This window comes from Salmo trutta, unplaced genomic scaffold (assembly GCF_901001165.1).
Source record: "Salmo trutta unplaced genomic scaffold, fSalTru1.1, whole genome shotgun sequence".
NCBI lineage: Eukaryota > Metazoa > Chordata > Actinopteri > Salmoniformes > Salmonidae > Salmo > Salmo trutta.
The window spans coordinates 17,604,012-17,622,932 of NW_021822911.1; the positions used below are offsets into that span (position 1 = coordinate 17,604,012).

At 41.5% G+C, this 18,921-nt stretch overlaps 1 protein-coding gene across 1 annotated transcript; it reads left to right on the forward strand.

The window, feature by feature from the left end:
- The first annotated feature begins 11,290 nt into the window (after positions 1-11,290).
- On the forward strand, positions 11,291-18,430 carry LOC115186688 (zinc finger protein 79-like). The gene is made up of 2 exons (XM_029746227.1): positions 11,291-11,998; positions 17,222-18,430. Exon 2 carries the CDS (start codon positions 17,422-17,424, stop codon positions 18,136-18,138), a length of 717 nt encoding a protein of 238 aa, XP_029602087.1. The 5' UTR covers positions 11,291-11,998; positions 17,222-17,421; the 3' UTR covers positions 18,139-18,430.
- The last annotated feature ends 491 nt before the right edge of the window (positions 18,431-18,921 follow it).

Below are 18,921 nucleotides of genomic sequence, written 5' to 3' on the forward strand. Positions count from 1 at the left end.
ATATCTATACTATATCTAAATACTATATCTAAACCTGGTTAAACTATCATTATGACATCATGGATGAATTCTAGAATATACTATATAGCCTAGAAACCTGGTTAAACTATCATTATGACATCATGGATGAATTCTAGAATATACTATATAGCCTAGAAACCTGGTTAAACTATCATCATGACATCATGGATGAATTCTAGAATATACTATATAGCCTAGAAACCTGGTTAAACTATCATTATGACATCATGGATGAATTCTAGAATATACTATATATCCTAGAAACCTGGTTAAACTATCATTATGACATCATGGATGAATTCTAGAATATACTATATATCCTAGAAACCTGGTTAAACTATCATTATGACATCATGGATGAATTCTAGAATATACTATATATCCTAGAAACCTGGTTAAACTATCATTATGACATCATGGATGAATTCTAGAATATACTATATATCCTAGAAACCTGGTTAAACTATCATTATGACATCATGGATGGCCAGTCTTTGTATTCATAGTGTAGTGAATTCAGGGGATAGCCTGAAGGTTGCTACAATAGCTTTCTCTATGAATTTGAGAGTGGTTACATTTCTCCATCCCCCATCCCTCAGCTGTTTACCAAACCACGTCTCTGGGCAGCCATTTTGTTACTGTTTAAAAAACCCACACAACCCATCAATCTGCAGTTCAAACAATAACAAATCTGTCATTCCACCACTGTTTTGGTTATAAGATGATTATGGGGTTGGAGAAATGTAACTACTTTCAAATTCATAGACAGACCTATGGATGCAAGGACTGACCATCCATGATATCAACATTATAGTTTTAACTATGTTGAGGCTATACAGTGTTGATTTACATTGTTTCTAAACATTGGAGTAAAAAAAAAGCTTATTTGTGGTTCTGATGGGGTACAACAGTTAAACTAAGCTCATGAAGCATGTGTTATATTCTTCAAGAATCAATGGCTATAAATAAATAATTTAAAAGTCACAATATGGATGTAGCTATTGCAGATTTCCCCTTTAACACCACACATCAGTTCAACAACTGCAGAGTTTGTGCCTCTGTATTTAAGACAGTACTTACTAGTGTTAATCAGGGAACGGTTTCTCAAACCCATCTTATTGCTAAATTCACCGTTAGAAACATTGGACGCCTTAAGATGCGTTTGGGAAACCGGGCCTAGATATCCAGTTTCCTCCTTTATCGATGTAACAGTCATCTCTTCCTCTTTCACTCCATAAACTGCATCCTCCTCTTCTTTTACTGTAACATCCTCCTCCTCTTTCACTCTGAACGCGTCTTTTTCTTCTTTCACAGTAATGGCCTCACCCTCTACTTCTTGTTTTACTGTGACATCCTCCTCCTCTTTCACTCTGAACACGTCTTTTTCTTCTTTCACAGTAACGGCCTCACCCTCTACTTCTTGTTTTACTGTGATGTCCTCATCTTCTTTAGCAGGAGGAGAGTAGCTCAGTAACCGCATGGTCGGAGATGTTAGCTAGCTAGGCTAATGCTAACTTAACCAGCCCGCTAGCTGAATAATAACAACAACACCGTAAATATGAAATTAAATCTGATAACTAACTAGACGACAGAAGTGGGTTTAAAACACAGTGGCTAATATACACTAAAGCGTCTAAAGAGCTTTATTGGTTCGGCTATTTTGTCTAGCAAGCTACCGTGGTGTCTGACTAACTGTTGCTGCTGTTGAAAGAAGAGTTCCGTCCACTACATTATACGTCACACCAACAGCATTACCTTAAATTCCCAGACCGCCATCTGCTGACTGGAGTGGGTAACGCAGTTGAGTAAAATGTTAATTTTGTCAGACAAAAAGTTAAAGGGTAGGAATAAGGGACATCGCTGGTACTAAAATATTCATTAGCCCCCCCTAAATAAATCAATATCAGTCAATATATTTTTTTCGTGAACAGTTCCATCGCATCTTAAACTTCCTATTAGGACCAGGGGAGGCTGCTGCTGCACTAGGACCAGGGGAGGCTGCTGCTGCACTAGGACCAGGGGAGGCTGCTGCTGCACTAGTGACTGTTAGACTTTCTTCAGTAAAGATGGCAGACAGAAATACTAGGAGAGAGGGGTACCCCTACACAGAACTGAACTGGATCAAAGATGGCGGACAGAAATACTAGGAGAGAGGGGTACCCCTACACAGAACTGATCTGGATCAAAGATGGCGGACAGAAATACTAGGAGAGAGGGGTACCCCTACACAGAACTGATCTGGATCAAAGATGGCGGGCAGAAATACTAGGAGAGAGGGGTGCCCCTACACAGGACTGAACTGGATCAAAGATGGCGGACAGAAATACTAGGAGAGAGGGGTACCCCTACACAGAACTGAACTGGATCAAAGATGGCGGACAGAAATACTAGGAGAGAGGGGTGCCCCTACACAGGACTGAACTGGATCAAAGATGGCGGACAGAAATACTAGGAGAGAGGGGTACCCCTACACAGAACTGAACTGGATCAAAGATGGAGGACAGAAATACTAGGAGAGAGGGGTACCCCTACACAGAACTGAACTGGATCAAAGATGGCGGACAGAAATACTAGGAGAGAGGGGTACCCCTACACAGAACTGATCTGGATAAAAGATGGCGGACAGAAATACTAGGAGAGAGGGGTACCCCTACACAGAACTGAACTGGATCAAAGATGGCAGACAGAAATACTAGGAGAGAGGGGTACCCCTACACAGAACTGAACTGGATCAAAGATGGCGGACAGAAACACTAGGAGAGAGGGGTACACCCACACAGAACTGAACTGGATCAAAGATGGCGGACAGAAATACTAGGATGGAAGCAAATGTAAGGGATTATAACGTCATAACGAATCATGCAAAAACATGTACAGTTGACAGGAATGTTAGTTAATGTAGAGACAAACGATTATGCATTTTTTTATCGTAAAGTTCATTTACGAAAATCGCGATTTAGCAAGCTAGCTGACTAGCTAACATTAGCCAGCTAGCTGACTAGCTAACATTAGCCAGCTAGCTGACTAGCTAACATTAGCCAGCTAGCTGACTAGCTAACATTAGCCAGCTAGCTGACTAGATAGCATTAGCCAGCTAGCTGACTAGCTAACATTAGCCAGCTAGCTGACTAGCTAACATTAGCCAGCTAGCTGACTAGCTAACATTAGCCAGCTAGCTGACTAGATAACATTAGCCAGCTAGCTGTCTAGCTAACATTAGCCAGCTAGCTGACTAGCTAACATTAACCAACTAGCTGGCTAGCTTTATGGGTGTTGTGACATGAGTATGAAATTGTCATTCTGGTTGTTTTAGGGACTCCTGAAACAACCAGCAAACCAGGCTGTCGTTTTGTGAAACAGTGGATGTATAGAATCTAGCTAGCTGAAGAATTTACTGCAAATTGAATGTACAATTGTGTAAGCTTGCCTTGCTGATATTTGTCATGCAGATAGATTGAATAACGTAGCTAGCTATGTTCTTGCTTATTGTGCAGTGGATGATTATAATACCTGTATGTCTATGGATGTGTAGCTAGCTATCTAGCCGATCTGTGTATGGACCCAAACGTTTGGTATACATATTAGTTCAGAACCTATGAACCTCAGCTATCATAGCCAGTTGTATCAACTTCAAAACAGCCTGAATGACATTAATGAAGCCTATGGATTGAGTAGAATATAATATCATGTTGTGCCAAGGATACAAGTCGTATATACATGTAGTTATTACCATGCATGAGATCCCCACATTGTAGCCTGTACATTTAATATATTCACTGATCATGTACTCTACCTTGGCAAATAAAGGTGCAGTTTAGGTATGAATGTCTTCAAGATTATTTTTCAGTCATATCCAATACCAGGAGTATCAAATTCCAGTCTTTGAATGACGCTGTGTCTGCATGTATGTATTACAATTATACACTTCAACAGTGTTTACCAATCTTGGTCCTGGGACATCAATGGTTACACATTGTAACTAATAGACTAGAAACAGGATTTAACTAGTTAATTCAAATATACATAAATATAATGTTAAAAAACAGAACACTACACTTCCTATGCATCATGTAAATACTCTAACACTGGTTCATCTCAACATCTAACGTCCTTCATCTGCATTGATCTGATAAACACAGGATAGGTGGAGTATTTCATCACATTAGACTTCATGTCAAACAGTAGAGAATGTGAAACGCTTTATTGAAAAGCTCATTATCCAAGAGTTATAAATACAAGTTTAATCTGTACTTCAATGCACATCTGTTGTGCATTATAAAAACAGAGGAAGAAAGAGGAGGTGGTGAGAGAGGTGTAAAAGACAGAAAGGGAAAGAGGTAAGCACATAGGAGCAGGAAAGGCAGCACATGATTAATGAATCACAGTGCTACATAAATATTCTCTCAGTTCATCACAATCACATAATAGTGTCTCTCGTCGGCCCAAAGGTTCTTAAAAGCAGGTGAGGTGGCGATGATGGGACTGGGGGTTGGCATCCTCTCACATCAAAACATATCTGCAGACGAGAGACAGATGGAGAGAGAGAGCATGTTTAAGCCTTGTGTTTATATTTTTTATTCTAACATTGTTAGTCATCAATCAGGAGGTGAAATGCAAAACTGACCTTGGATCATTAACTCTGGGACTACTGCATCTCTGTCTGTATTTCAATGTAAAGCATCTCTTTAATAATACTTCCTGTATAATATAAACTGACCTGGGATCATTAACTCTGGGACTACTGCATCTCTGTCTGTATTTCAATGTAAAGCATCTCTTTAAAACCTCTACGGGCTAGGGGGCAGCATTGAGAATTTTGGAAAAAATATGTTCCCATTTTTAACTGCCTCCTACACCAACTCAGAAGCTAGAATATGCATATTATTGTTCAGGTTTGGATAGAAAACACTCTGAATTTTCTAAAACTGTTTGAATGGTGTCTGTGAGTATAACAGAACTCCTATGGCAGGCAAAAACCTGACAAGGTTTCAAGCAGGAAGTACCCTGTCTGACAAGGAGTCGTGCGTCTTGCATCTTTTTATTGAAAAGTAAGGATCTTAGCTGTAACGTGGCAATTCCCAGGGCTCCAATAGGCTCTCAGAGCCCGGGAAATAACTGAAGGTTTACGAGGGAGCCTCAGGCTGAAACACATTATCACCTTTTGTAAGTGTCGACTCAGAGGACCTTTGAATGAGGCGCGTGCACGAGTCGCTCCTGAGGAGAAATTTTATTCGGCTGTTTAGGCTCAATGCATACTCCCGGTCGGAATATTATCAGTTATCTACGAGATAAATGGCATAAAAATTGGTTTTAAACAGCGGTTGACATGCTTCGAAGCACGGTAATGGAATATTTAGACATTTTTGACACGCCAATGCGCCATGCGCGGGACCGTGAAGAAGCATTCTGATAGTGTCTAGAACTCACGAACAAAACGTCGCTGTTTGGATATAACGATGGATTATTTGGGACCAAACCAACATTTGTTATTGAAGTAGAAGTCCTGGCAGTGTATTCTGATGAAGAACAAGCAAGGTAAGAACATTTTTCTTATAGGAAATGTGATTTTGGTGGAGGCTGACCTGGGTGGGTATCTAAATAGCTAGCCCTGTAATGCCGGGCTATGTACTTAGATTATTGCAAAATGTGCTTCATCCGAAAAGCTATTTTAAAATCGGACATATCGAGTGCATAGAGGAGTAATGTATCTATAATTCTTAAAATAATTGTTATGCTTTTTGTGAACGTTTATCGTGAGTAATTTAGCAAACTGTTAGTAAATTCCCCGGAAGTTTGCGGGGGTTATGCTTTTTCTGAACGTCACATGCTAATGTAAAAAGCTGGTTTTTGATATAAATATGAACTTGATTGAACAGACATGCATGTATTGTATAACACAATGTCCTAGGTGTGTCATCTGATGAAGATCATCAAAGGTTAGTGCTGCATTTAGCTGTGGTTTGGGTTTATGTGACATGATATGCTAGCTTGAAAAATGGGTGTCTGATTTTTTCTGGCTGGGCACTCTGCTGACATAATCTAATGTTTTGCTTTCGTTGTAAAGCCTTTTTGAAATCGGACAGTGGGGTTAGATTAACGAGATTCTTGTCTTTAAATAGCTGTAAAATAGTCATATGTTTGAGAAATTGAAGTAATAGTATTTCTAACGATTCAAAAATCGCGCCACTGGATTTCAGTGGCTGTTACGTAGGTGGGACGAGTTCGTCCCACATGCCCCAGAGAGGTTAATAATACTTCCTGTTGACCTGACCAAGTGACCTCTCACCTCTGATCATGCTGTGCCCTCTATGTAGCCAGTTCAGATGCAGGAGGAGTTCACCGACACAGCTGATATAACCTAGAGGATTTAGGGAGAAGAGGAGAGAGGGATGAAGTGAAGGAGAGAGACTGTTATTGAGAAAATAAGGTAGTTAAAGCAACAGTGTTCAACAGGAATCTGTGTGTGGCCTCACCTGGTGTCCACACCACACTAAGTGGCTGCAGAGACTTTATGTTGAAAAACATGAATGGACACATGAGGACAAACAATATAGTGTAGTTATAGAAATAATGAAGTGTCTTACTATTCTCCATGGTTGGCCCTCTTGCCTATTTTTTGAAGGTGGAAGGAGCCACAGTTATACACCTGAACCTGCTTACTGCACAACACAATCCATCGATCAGATTGATACATGAGTGTGTAGGTGTGGGTTATAGGGTGTCTAATTGTTCTACATTTTTTCAATATGGGTGATTTAAAATAGTCTGTTTTGTTTTTGTACAGACATCACACCCTTACCTACACAGCACCCTCACCTGACAAGTAGAAATCAAAGGGAGAGAAACTGTGAATTGAATAACTCCAGTTGGCATAGCTAAGTAAATGGAAGAATACTCTTATTGCAATGTGAAAGGCTCTTAACTTTGGTTGTGCATAGTGTAGTCTATGGTGTTGCCAGGGAACAGCACCCTCTTTGAAGAAGTAGGAGGTGAAGATCTGCACACGGATTGCCTCTCTTGCTGCGTTGTTGGACCCCATCCTTGAAACATCCTGCAGAGCAGCAGACTCCTCCTCTGGCACACGGCGGCGAGCAGCAGATCCCCTCCTGGTCCTCGTGTCCATCCTCATGAAGTTACACAGGACACAGGTAGCCTTCACACACCTGAATTCCTCCAGGAGGCAGTCCCAGATGACCCTGGTCACCCAACCTTGCAGTGCCCTACACGGTAACTGTAGGCAATCGTTTTGAAGGAATCTCCAGTTACAAGGTATCTGTAGGAATATGGAAGACAATGTAATTATTAGACTGTTACATCACCAGGTCATTGTGGATTACTAAAGTATAATATCGCTGATAACAAATCATGATAACATTGGATTGATAGATGCATGGGCACACATATGTACATGTGTAGCATGTGACAATAACAGGACCATATCAAGGATGGCATCACAAATGAATACATAAATACCACTTGAAGCTTGATAATGAGTTGATCATTTGAATCAGCTGTGCAGTGTGACGGCAAAAACAACAATGTGCCCCTCTGAGTCCCCAGGACTGAGAACCACTGCTCTTCATTGGGACCTCTTCATATGTAGACTGGCTTTCATAGAGCTCTTTATCTGAGGACAGAAAACCTCACAAGAAACAGACTTCATTATAGTCAAATTACACCACACTGAATATTATGTTACTATTATCTCCGTCCTCACTTCTAGGGACAGGAACTACACAAAAGTACCTGCCCTATCCAGAATAGCCTCCTCTCTCACTGACAGTTGGGGCTGCTATCCTTTCACCCTCCTCCATGGCTGTTAGCTAGCTACCTACAAATGCATGTGGAGTTTGTTTTTTACAGTGATAAATAGATATCTAGCTAATATGAAGTTAGCTAGCTAAGTGAATTAAATATCACCAGCTAGCTATCTATCTATACAGAATGTGTCGTTGGCTAGATAGATAGCTCATTTAGCAGCTCATTTAGCCTGCACTGTAGCTAGTAATACATCGTTTTTTTTTACATTTTCAAAATCTATTTACTTACTTACTTGAATAGGTTCTCCCAGCCATGTGGACAACTGGAAACAGGGGTAGGCCGTCAATGTAAATAAGAATTTGTTCGAGTTGCCGAGTTAAACTTCACTATACTGGGATACAAACCCTGTAGCACATAGTGCATTGTGGGTAGTTTAGAAGACTTCCAGAAATAAGTTAATAAATATGTAATAACACAAAAACATAACTGTTTGTACTTATAGGTAACCATATCGTGACTACAACTAAGTTACTAAGTCTTTAACCACACTGTGTTGTTACGCTGGTGAGTAAAAACTAATGCTTCCTACACTTTAACTTTTTGTCTGAAATAAAATATACATTTTACTCAACTGCGTTACCCACTCCAGTCAGCAGATGGCGGTCTGGGAATTTAAGGTAATGCTGTTGGTGTGACGTATAATGTAGTGGACGGAACTCTTCTTTCAACAGCAACAACAGTTCGTCAGCAACCTCGGTAGCTTGCTAGACAAAATAGCCGAACCAATTAAGCTCTTTAGACGCTTTAGTGTATATTAGCCACTGTGTTTTAAACCCACTTCTGTCGTCTAGTTAGTTATCCGATTTAATTTCATATTTACGGTGTTCTTGTTATTATTCAGCTAGCGGGCTGGTTAAGTTAGCATTAGCCTAGCTAGCTAACATCCCGACCATGCGGTCACTGAGCTACTCTCCTGCTGCTAAAGAAGAGGTCTGCTGCACGGAGAAAGAAGCTCTCGTCAAAGATGAGGAAGAGGAGGCTGTTTCAATACAAAAACAAATAGAGGGTGAGGCTGTTACCGTGAAAGAAGAAGAGAAAGACGTTTCAGTGAAACAAGAGGAAGACTCGTTCAGAGTGAAAGAGGAGGAGGATGTTACAGTAAAAGATGAGGAGGAAGCAGTTTATGGAGTGAAAGAGGAAGAGGAGGATGTTACAGTAAAACAAGAAGTAGAGGGTGAGGCTGTTACTGTGAAAGAAGAGGAGGAAGAGGAAGAGGAGGATGTTACAGTAAAAGAAGAAGTAGAGGGTGAGGCTGTTACAGTGAAAGATGAAGAGAAAGACGTTTCAGTTAAACAAGAGGAAGAAGAGGATGATGCTGTTTTTGGAGTGAAGAAGGAAGGAGAGATTACTGTCACATTGAAAGATGAAGAGGAGGAGACAGGAGATCTGATTAACACCAGTAAGTACCGCCTTCAATTAGTTTTTAACTTTGGATATTCGGAGTTGGCTCGTCAATACCTCTTCAACGGAGGGTCCTGGGATGATGACTGATATGTCTAGAATCAGACGACGTAGAGAACAAGCTACCCCTTGTTTTCTCCGTTCCGTTTCCAAAAAGTGACTTAACATATATATTTGAGGAGGGTCTATCTGCTGACCGCAGACTGGGGGGCCACGGCATGTAGTGATTTTAATGTAGTGATGTTTTACTACACACCGTGACCCCCAATAGAGCCATGTGAGAGTTGGGTTGGCTACACCAAAGATTATGGATATACTGACAAGATGTCTCTCCGCCCTAACAAGGGGAGTCGTTGTCCACAAAGCTGCACTGTGGGTTGTCTCGCTCCCCACCTATCCTGTCTTTGGATTGGTGGATACATCTTATTATTGTAATCTATTGTTTATATTCTATGAGGGTTGTTGTCGTCAACCGCCTGTATTCAATGGAGAGAGATGCTAAGCTACTAGCATGAATATGCATAGCGATCTGGAGACAAATCCTATAGTGTTTTATCAAAGTTGTCGGTATGTCACGTGTCCACGTAACAACTTAATCATTACGAAACTTCTGTTAGATCAAGTAAACCTCACGTAGCAAATAAGCCATTCATTTTGTTGTTGACCAAATTCAACACTTTCCTCATTGGGTTGATAATTGTTTCCACTTGGATACAACCAACTGTAGCCTACTGGCATGACCTAGAGAGTTACAACCTACTGTAGCCTACTGGCATGACCTAGAGAGATACAACCTACTGTAACCTACTGGCATGACCTAGAGAGATACAACCTACTGTAACCTACTGGCATGACCTAGAGAGATACAACCTACTGTAACCTATGCTCACACAGCTCTCCTGTACCTTTATCAGATCAGCATTGATTCACGTCAGCCTCCAGAGAGGTAGTCAGGTGTAAAGTGCTGCAATCATCATGGTGTGTAACTGTTGTTTTGAGTGAGGCCATAACAAGCACAGTCTCGTTTCACAGATTAGTTCAATCTGTTTTGAAAGTATCAGAAACCTCTAGTATTCAGGTCTGAATCGTAGCCAAGACCTCAGTTGAAATGAAAACTATCTCCGAGCATAGTGGCTTGATGGCCTCGAATGTTCATTTTAGCCCCCAGACAAAACCACACACCCGGGCAAAGTGCAAGTCTCTGGGCTTTCAGTCTCAGGAGAGGGCGGTGATGAAACTGGGTGTTGTAGGCCGGTAAAATATATATTTTTACTGCTAAATTCACAACACTTTAGAATACTGCTGGAGCAAACGGGAAACACATTGGGTTTTTACAGAAATGTTTGATGATTGACTAGGAATGCCTTGGTGACCACTGTTTTTCACACTGGCTATTATTTTAATGAACTCCCCCAAACAAGACCAAATCTGAACCAATCATAGACTTATATGTTTCACCAGTTTGGCCACACAGTACAGCACAGGAGACAACTAAGTAACTAGATACTCTGTTTGTCTTTGACAGGAGAGAGACCAGACTCTCCCTCTGACAGCGGGAAGAGTCCTTCAGGGGAATCAGACCCAGGGAAGAGTCTTTCAGGGGAATCAGACCCAGGGAAGAGTCCTTCAGGGGAATCAGGCCCAGAGACGCCCAAAGCAACAGGAGGACATCATCACTGCTCCCACTGTGGAAAGAGTTTTAACGAATTAGGGTACCTGAATAGGCATGAGAGGACACACACAGGAGAAAAACCTTTCCAATGCTCCCAGTGTGGAAAGAGTTTTAACGAATTAGGGTACCTATTAATACATAAGAGAATACACTCTGGAGAGAAGCCTTACCACTGCCCCAAATGTGGAATGACTTTTACCTGGTTAGGGTGCCTGAAAACACATGAGAGAATTCACACTGGAGAAAATCCTTTCCAATGTTCCCACTGTGGAAATAATTTTACCCAGTTAGGGAACCTGAATTGGCACAAGAGGACACACACAGGAGAGAAGCCTTATCACTGTTCCCAGTGTGGAAAGAGTTTTAGGGGTTTAATGAGCCTGAAACAGCATGAGAGGACACACACAGGAGAGAAGCCTTATCACTGTTCCCAGTGTGGAAAGAATTTTACCAAGTTAGGGGGCCTGACTAGGCATGAGAGGACACACACAGGAGGGGATACGACCTACCACTGCTCCCTGTGTAGAAAGAGATTTAACCGGTTAAGGCATCTGAATAAGCATGAAAGAATACATACACAGGAGGAGAAGACATACCACTGCTCTCATTGTGGAAAGACATTTTCCCAGTCAGAGGACCTGAAATCACATGAGAGAATAGAGAGGCTGTGTTCTGACTTATGTTTCTGACTGAGAATTAGTGTTTTTGTTTACACCACATGAAATCATATTGTTTATATGAAGTCATCAACAAAATAGGTTTACTTACAAAAAATGTTTGTTTCGTGTCTAAAATTGAGATTTTAAAAAGTATGTACATTGATGTATAGGATACAAGTGTAAAGCCTTAGATTTTCATTTGATGATTGGGATATTTGAACATGTAAATTATTATATAAGTAATGTGATGGAAATTCTAACCAGAAAGGGAAAGAGAGACTGTAGATTCTTCAAATACCTTATTTTATGATAAGAATTCCAATTGTGGAGCAGTTAACAATCACACAACAGGTGCAACAGCCAAGAGCCCAACGAACAAGAGGTCTCCGCTTCTAGAACCTTTGTCTACGTGGCAGTTTAGCAGGTGTGTGACATCATGATGGGAACATAGTGTACAAACAAGTGATGACGCCAGCTTTGTTGCTCCTTTCTGCTGATAGAATTGTCACTGCTGCTCAAACTAGCCTCTGTTCTCTTCATATCTCCACACGGCTTTGCCCTTGAAAGATACGAAAAGAACAGGATGGACCAAAAACTGGTCTCTCTCTGACGGCCCTTTGTTGTTGGCCGCGTGACCAAGTTACTCAGAAACAGGAGAGGAGAAACACTGGTTTCTTCTGACATGAGAGAAACAGACAGAGGAAATGTACAGGTTTAAGGCTCATACAGAGCAGGTGCATAACAAAGTTTGTAATTTTCCACGATAGTAAGTAAGTAGCCTTGCAGGAGCCTTGGCTTGTCTGATCCAGAACTGCTCATAGTAACAGGAGCCTTGGCTTGTCTGATCCAGAACAGCTCATAGTAACAGGAACCTTGGCTTGTCTGATCCAGAACAGCTCATAGTAACAGGAACCTTGGCTTGTCTGATCCAGAACAGCTCATAGTAACAGGAACCTTGGCTTGTCTGATCCAGAACAGCTCATAGTAACAGGAACCTTGGCTTGTCTGATCCAGAACAGCTCATAGTAACAGGAACCTTGGCTTGTCTGATCCAGAACAGCTCATAGTAACAGGAACCTTGGCTTGTCTGATCCAGAACAGCTCATAGTTACAGGAGCCTTGGCTTGTCTGATCCAGAACAGCTCATAGTAACAGGAACCTTGGCTTGTCTGATCCAGAACAGCTCATAGTAACAGGAACCTTGGCTTGTCTGATCCAGAACCGCTCATAGTTACAGGAGCCTTGGCTTGTCTGATCCAGAACAGCTCATAGTAACAGGAACCTTGGCTTGTCTGATCCAGAACAGCTCATAGTAACAGGAACCTTGGCTTGTCTGATCCAGAACAGCTCATAGTAACAGGAACCTTGGCTTGTCTGATCCAGAACAGCTCATAGTAACAGGAACCTTGGCTTGTCTGATCCAGAACAGCTCATAGTTACAGGAGCCTTGGCTTGTCTGATCCAGAACAGCTCATAGTAACAGGAACCTTGGCTTGTCTGATCCAGAACAGCTCATAGTAACAGGAACCTTGGCTTGTCTGATCCAGAACAGCTCATAGTAACAGGAACCTTGGCTTGTCTGATCCAGAGCAGCTCATAGTAACAGGAACCTACTTCCCCTGGACAGGACTCTAGTCTATAGATCCTCTTAATTTTTCACTGCTGCTCTTTAATTATTTTGTTATCTTTATTTCTCATTTGTATTTTTTGAAGTTATTATTATTATTTATTTATTTAACTGCATTGTTGGTTAGGGCTTGTAAGTATTTCACTGTAAGGTGTTGTATTCAGTGCATGTGACATAAGATTTGATTTGATAGTCTATTAAGTTGTTATATAGATTAATGGAATTTTGCATTTCTTGATTCCAACCTTAACCTCTTGAATTGGATTTGATATATGATTTGAATATTGCTAAATTAATTTGATTGGATACATTTGCAGATAAACATATTGGCACCGTTGCACTTTTCTTAAATAATGACCCATTTCTTCTAAAATAAGTTGAAACTGATGTTCTCCACATCTTATAGGATTTTCAACATTGCAGAACCAATACATTTTTTGTTAACTTAAGTTTACATTCGGCTAATTCAGCCGCACCCGTTGCTGACAGGTGTATAAAATCGAGCACACAGCCATGCAATCTCCACAGACAAACATTGGCAGTAGAATGGCCTTACTGAAGAGCTCAGTGACTTTCAATGTGGCACAGTCATAGGATGCCACCTTTCCAACAAGTCAGTTTATCTAGTTTCTGCCCTGCTTGAGCTGCCCCGGTCATCTGTAAGTGTTGTTATTGTGAAGTGGAAACGTCTAGGAGCAACAATGGCTCAGCCGCGAAGTGGTAGGCCACACAAGCTCACAGAACGGGACCGCTGAGTGCTGAAGCGCGTAGCATGTAAAAATCGTCTGTCCTCAGTTGCAACACTCACTACCGAGTTCCAAACTGCCTCTGGAAGCAACGTCAGCACAAGAACTGTTCGTCGGGAGCTTCTTGACTATCTTCACATTACACACACACACACACACAGCAGCCTAGCCTGAAAATAGCCTGAAAATATTTTTGATATCTCGGATTGTTCTGACAAATATTTCCAGGCTCCGCTGGCATGGAATCTCCCAGGATAAACATCCATGCTCTCCTCCCGGAGGTTATGACAACACAACATCAAACACCGTAAAGACACAACTTGATGCAACCACATGAAAAGGTTGGGAACATGTTTTCATTGGCCAGTGAGTGGTTAAGCCCTCGTCACAGCTACAACTTATTTATCAGAATTCCTGCTGTAAAAATAGCTACATTATTTCTGACACCCACAACTCAACTGCACCACGCGAGTTTGATAAGTTTGATAAGATTTATGTTTAAAATAGAATCTTTAGTCTTGGTTCCCTGCATTTTAAAACATTTCTTTACTTTTGATATTGAATACTGCATTGTTGTTGAGGAAGAGCTTGCAGGTAACGGGGCATTTATACTATTGGTAAAACATGTGGATAACCACGCTAGCTTCGCTCTCGTGTGGTGCTAACAAGTATAATAGGTAGTGCTAGGTATCAACAGCCTCCCGAGTGGTGCTAACAAGTATAATAGGTAGTGCTAGGTATCAACAGCCTCCCGAGTGGTGCTAACAAATATAATAGGTAGTGCTAGGTATCAACAGCCTCCCGAGTGGCGCAGCTCTGCATCGCACTACAGATCCGGGTTCGATCCCGGACTGTGTCGCAGCCGGCCGCAACCGGGAGACCCATGAGGCGGCACACAATTTGCCCAGCGTCGTCCAGATTAGGGGAGTGTTTGGCCGGCTTGGATGTCCTTGTCCCACCGATCATAAGATCAAAATGATAGGGCTTAGACTGTAAAACTATAATTTAGATCTGATGATCGGTGGAACAAGGACATCCTCAGACAGGGCTTAGACTGTAAAACTGTCTGAGGATGTCCTTGTTCCACCGATCATCAGATCTAAATTATAGTTTTACAGTCTAAGCCCTGTCTGAGGGGGGAGGTTCCTCTAAGCTATATGGAACTGTTTTAAAACTTCTTTGGGATAGGTGGCAGTATTTTCACGGCCGGATAAAAAACGTACCCGATTTAATCTGGTTACTACTCCTGCCCAGAAACTAGAATATGCATATAATTAGTAGATTTGGATAGAAAACACTCTAAAGTTTCTAAAACTGTTTGAATGGTGTCTGTGAGTATAACAGAATCCATATGGCAGGCCAAAACCTGAGAAGATTCCATACAGGAAGTGCCCTGTCTGACAATTTGTTCTCCTTCTGTTGCATCTCTATCGAAAATACAGCATCTGTGCTGTAACGTGACACTTTCTAAGGCTCCCTTTGGCTCTCTAAAGCCGCCAGAAAGTGGAATGGGGTGTCTGCTGTCTCTGGGCGAAGAACAGCAGGAGAATTTGTAAGTGGTCAGCCTGGGGACAGTGACACTGGAGATGCGCGGTCATGAGACTACTCCATTTTTTTCTTTCAGCCTTTGAATGAATACAACGTTGCCCGGTTGGAATATTATTGCTATTTTACGAGAAAAATAGCATAAAAATTGATTTTAAACAGCGTTTGACATGCTTCTAAGTATGGTAATGGAATATTTGGAATTTTCTTGTCACGAAATGGAACGTCTGTCCTCAACAGGTTAACCTGTTGGGGCTAGGGGGCAGTATTGACAATTTAAAAACTGTTTTAACAAGGTTATACCAAGGATATTTTTGCTATTTGATTTTGAACTTTAAGACCCATAGAAGTATCAATAAAGAAATATTCAAAAGTTATTTTATGTAAAACAATATTTGGCCATACTGCTATAACCCATACTAACGCATTGCATAACATTCACAACATGGAACAACAGTCCCCCAAAACATCCAAAGGAAGTTTGTTCTGAAGTGTCTGTCCTATATCTGAGAGACATGTCTTTAACCCCTTTTTTTGCCACTTAAGTCTTTCCACATTGTGTTACGTTACAGCCTTATTCTACAATGGATTAAATAAATAAGAATCCTCATCAGTCTACACACAATACCCCAAAATGACATCACAATACCCCATAATGGCATCACAATACCCCATAATGACAAAGAGAAAATAGGTTTGGAGAAAAAATGTCACATTTATTAAAAATAAGAAACATAAATACCTTATTTAAATAAGTATTCAGACCCTTTGCTATGAGACTCGAAATTGAGCTCAGGTGTGCATACTGTTTCCATTGATCATCGTTGAGATGTTTCTACAGCTTGATTGGACGTGATTTGGAAAGACACACACCTGTCTGGCTGCCACAGCATTCTGAAGCGATACGCCATCCCATCTGGTTTGCGCTTAGTGGGACGATCATTTGTTTTTCAACAGGTCAATGACCCAACACACCTCCAGGTTGTGTAAGGGCTATTTGAGCAAGAAGGAGAGTGATGGAGTGCTGCATCAGATGACCTGGCCTCCACAATCACCCGACCTCAACCCAATTGAGATGGTTTGGGATGAGTTGGACCGCAGCGTGAAGGAAAAGCAGCCAACAAGTGCTCAGCATATGTGGGAACTCCTTCAAGACTATTGAAGAAGCATTCCAGGTGAAGCTGGTTGAGAGAATGCCAAGAGTGTGCAAAGGTGTCATCAAGGCAAAGGGTGGCTACTTTGAAAAATCAAATATATATTTTGAACTGTTTATCACTTTTTTGGTTACTACATGATTCCATATGTGTTATTTCATAGTTTGATGTCTTCACTATTATTCTACAATGTAGAAAATGGTAAAACAAATAATTATAACCCTTGAATGAGTAGGTGTGTCCAAACTTTTGACTGGTACTGTATATACACTTACAACTGTATATCTCATGAATGTTTTTACATTCAGTTACATGAAGTCACTTTCTTACCACTTCTTCCATAGTCCAACATGTAAGGAAAGCTTTTTTTAACTCAAAAGGGATGCTGCCAAAAATGTATTGAATTCAAATGGTTTTACCCAGCCTACAAAGCACTACAGCCACTCTGTGATGACCAGTTCTGCTCTTTTATTGAGGGATCTAGTCTGGATTAAACCTCATAGGAAGACAGTTTTATCTTGTGGAGATTTCATTCAGGTCTCTGTTTAACGGGATTCTCTGTTTGTCTTTGGCAGGAGAGAAACCAGACTCTCACTCTGACAGCGGGAAGAGTCCTTCAGGGGAACCAGACCCAGAGACGCCCAAACCAGCGAGACAACACCACTGCTCCCACTGTGAAAAGAGTTTTTGCTGGTTAAGGAACCTAAAACTGCATGAGAAGACACACACAGGAAAAAAGCCTTTCCAATGTTCCCAGTGTGGAAAGAGTTTTACCATGTTAGCTAACCTGAAAAGGCATGAGAGAATACACACAGGAGAAAAGCCTTATCACTGTTCCCACTGTGGAATGAGTTTTACTCAGACAGGGCACCTAAAATCTCATGAGAGAATACACAAAGGAGAAAAGCCATTCCAATGTTCCCATTGTGGAAAGAGTTTTACTCTAATAGGAAACCTAAAAAAGCATGCGAAACTACACACCGGAGAAATGCCTTTCCAATGTTCCCAGTGTGAAAAGAGTTTTGCCGTGTTAGCTAACCTGAAAAGGCATGAGAGAATACACACAGGAGAAAGGCCTTACCACTGTTCCCACTGTGAAAAGAGGTTTATTCAGTTAGGGGACCTACAAGCTCATGAGAGAATACACACAGGAGAAAAGCCTTTCCAATGTTCCCACTGTGAAAAGAGTTTTATTCATTTAGGGTACCTAAAAGCTCATGAGAGGACACACACAGGAGAAAAGTCTTTCCAATGTTCCCATTGTGAAAAGACTTTTAGCGTTTTAGCTAACCTGAAAAGGCATGAGAGAATACACACTGGAGAAAAGCCTTATCACTGTTCCCACTGTGGAATGAGTTTTACTCAGACAGGGCACCTAAAAGCTCACGAGAGGAGGCACACAGGAGAAAAGCCTTTCCATTGTTCCCAGTGTGGAAAGAGTTTTGCTAAGAAAGGTCCGTTAAAAGAGCATGAGAGAATACACACAGGATAAAGCCTTTCCAATGCTCCCAGTGTGGAAAGCGTTTTACCTGGTTAAGCAGCCTGAAGGAGCATAAGAAGATACACACCAAAAAAGCCCTACCACATCTCTCTCTGTGTGGAAAGACATTTTCCCAGTCACAGAACCTGAAATCACATGAGAGAATAAAGGCGCTGTGTTCTGACTTATATTTTTGACTGAGAATTTGTGTTTTTGTTTATGCCACATGAAATAATATTGTTTATGATTATACCTGTCTATATAAGGTCCCACAGTTGACAATGCACGTCAGAGCAAACACCAAGCAATGAGGTCGAAGAAATTGTCCATAGAGCTCCGAGACAGGATTGTGTCAAGGCACAGATCTGGGGAATGGTCCCAAAAAATGTCTGTAGCATTGGAGGTCCCCAAGAACACAGTGGTCACCATGATTCTTTGATGGAAGAAGTTTGGAACCACCAAGACTCTTCCCAGAGCTGGCCACCCAGCCAAACCGAGCAATTGGGAGAGAAGGGCATTGGTCAGGGAGGTGACCAAGAACCCAATGGTCACTCTGACAGAGCTACAGAGTTCCTCTGTGGGGATGGGAGAACCTTCCAGAAGGACAACCATCTCTGTAGCACTCCACCAATCAGGCCTTTATGGTAGAGTGGCCAGACGGAAGGCACTCCTCAGTAAAAGGCACATGACAGCCTGCTTGGAGTTTGCCAAAAAGGCACCTAAAGGATTCTCAGACCATGATAAACAAGATTCTCTGGTCTGATGAAACCAAGATTGAAGTCTTTGGCCTGAATG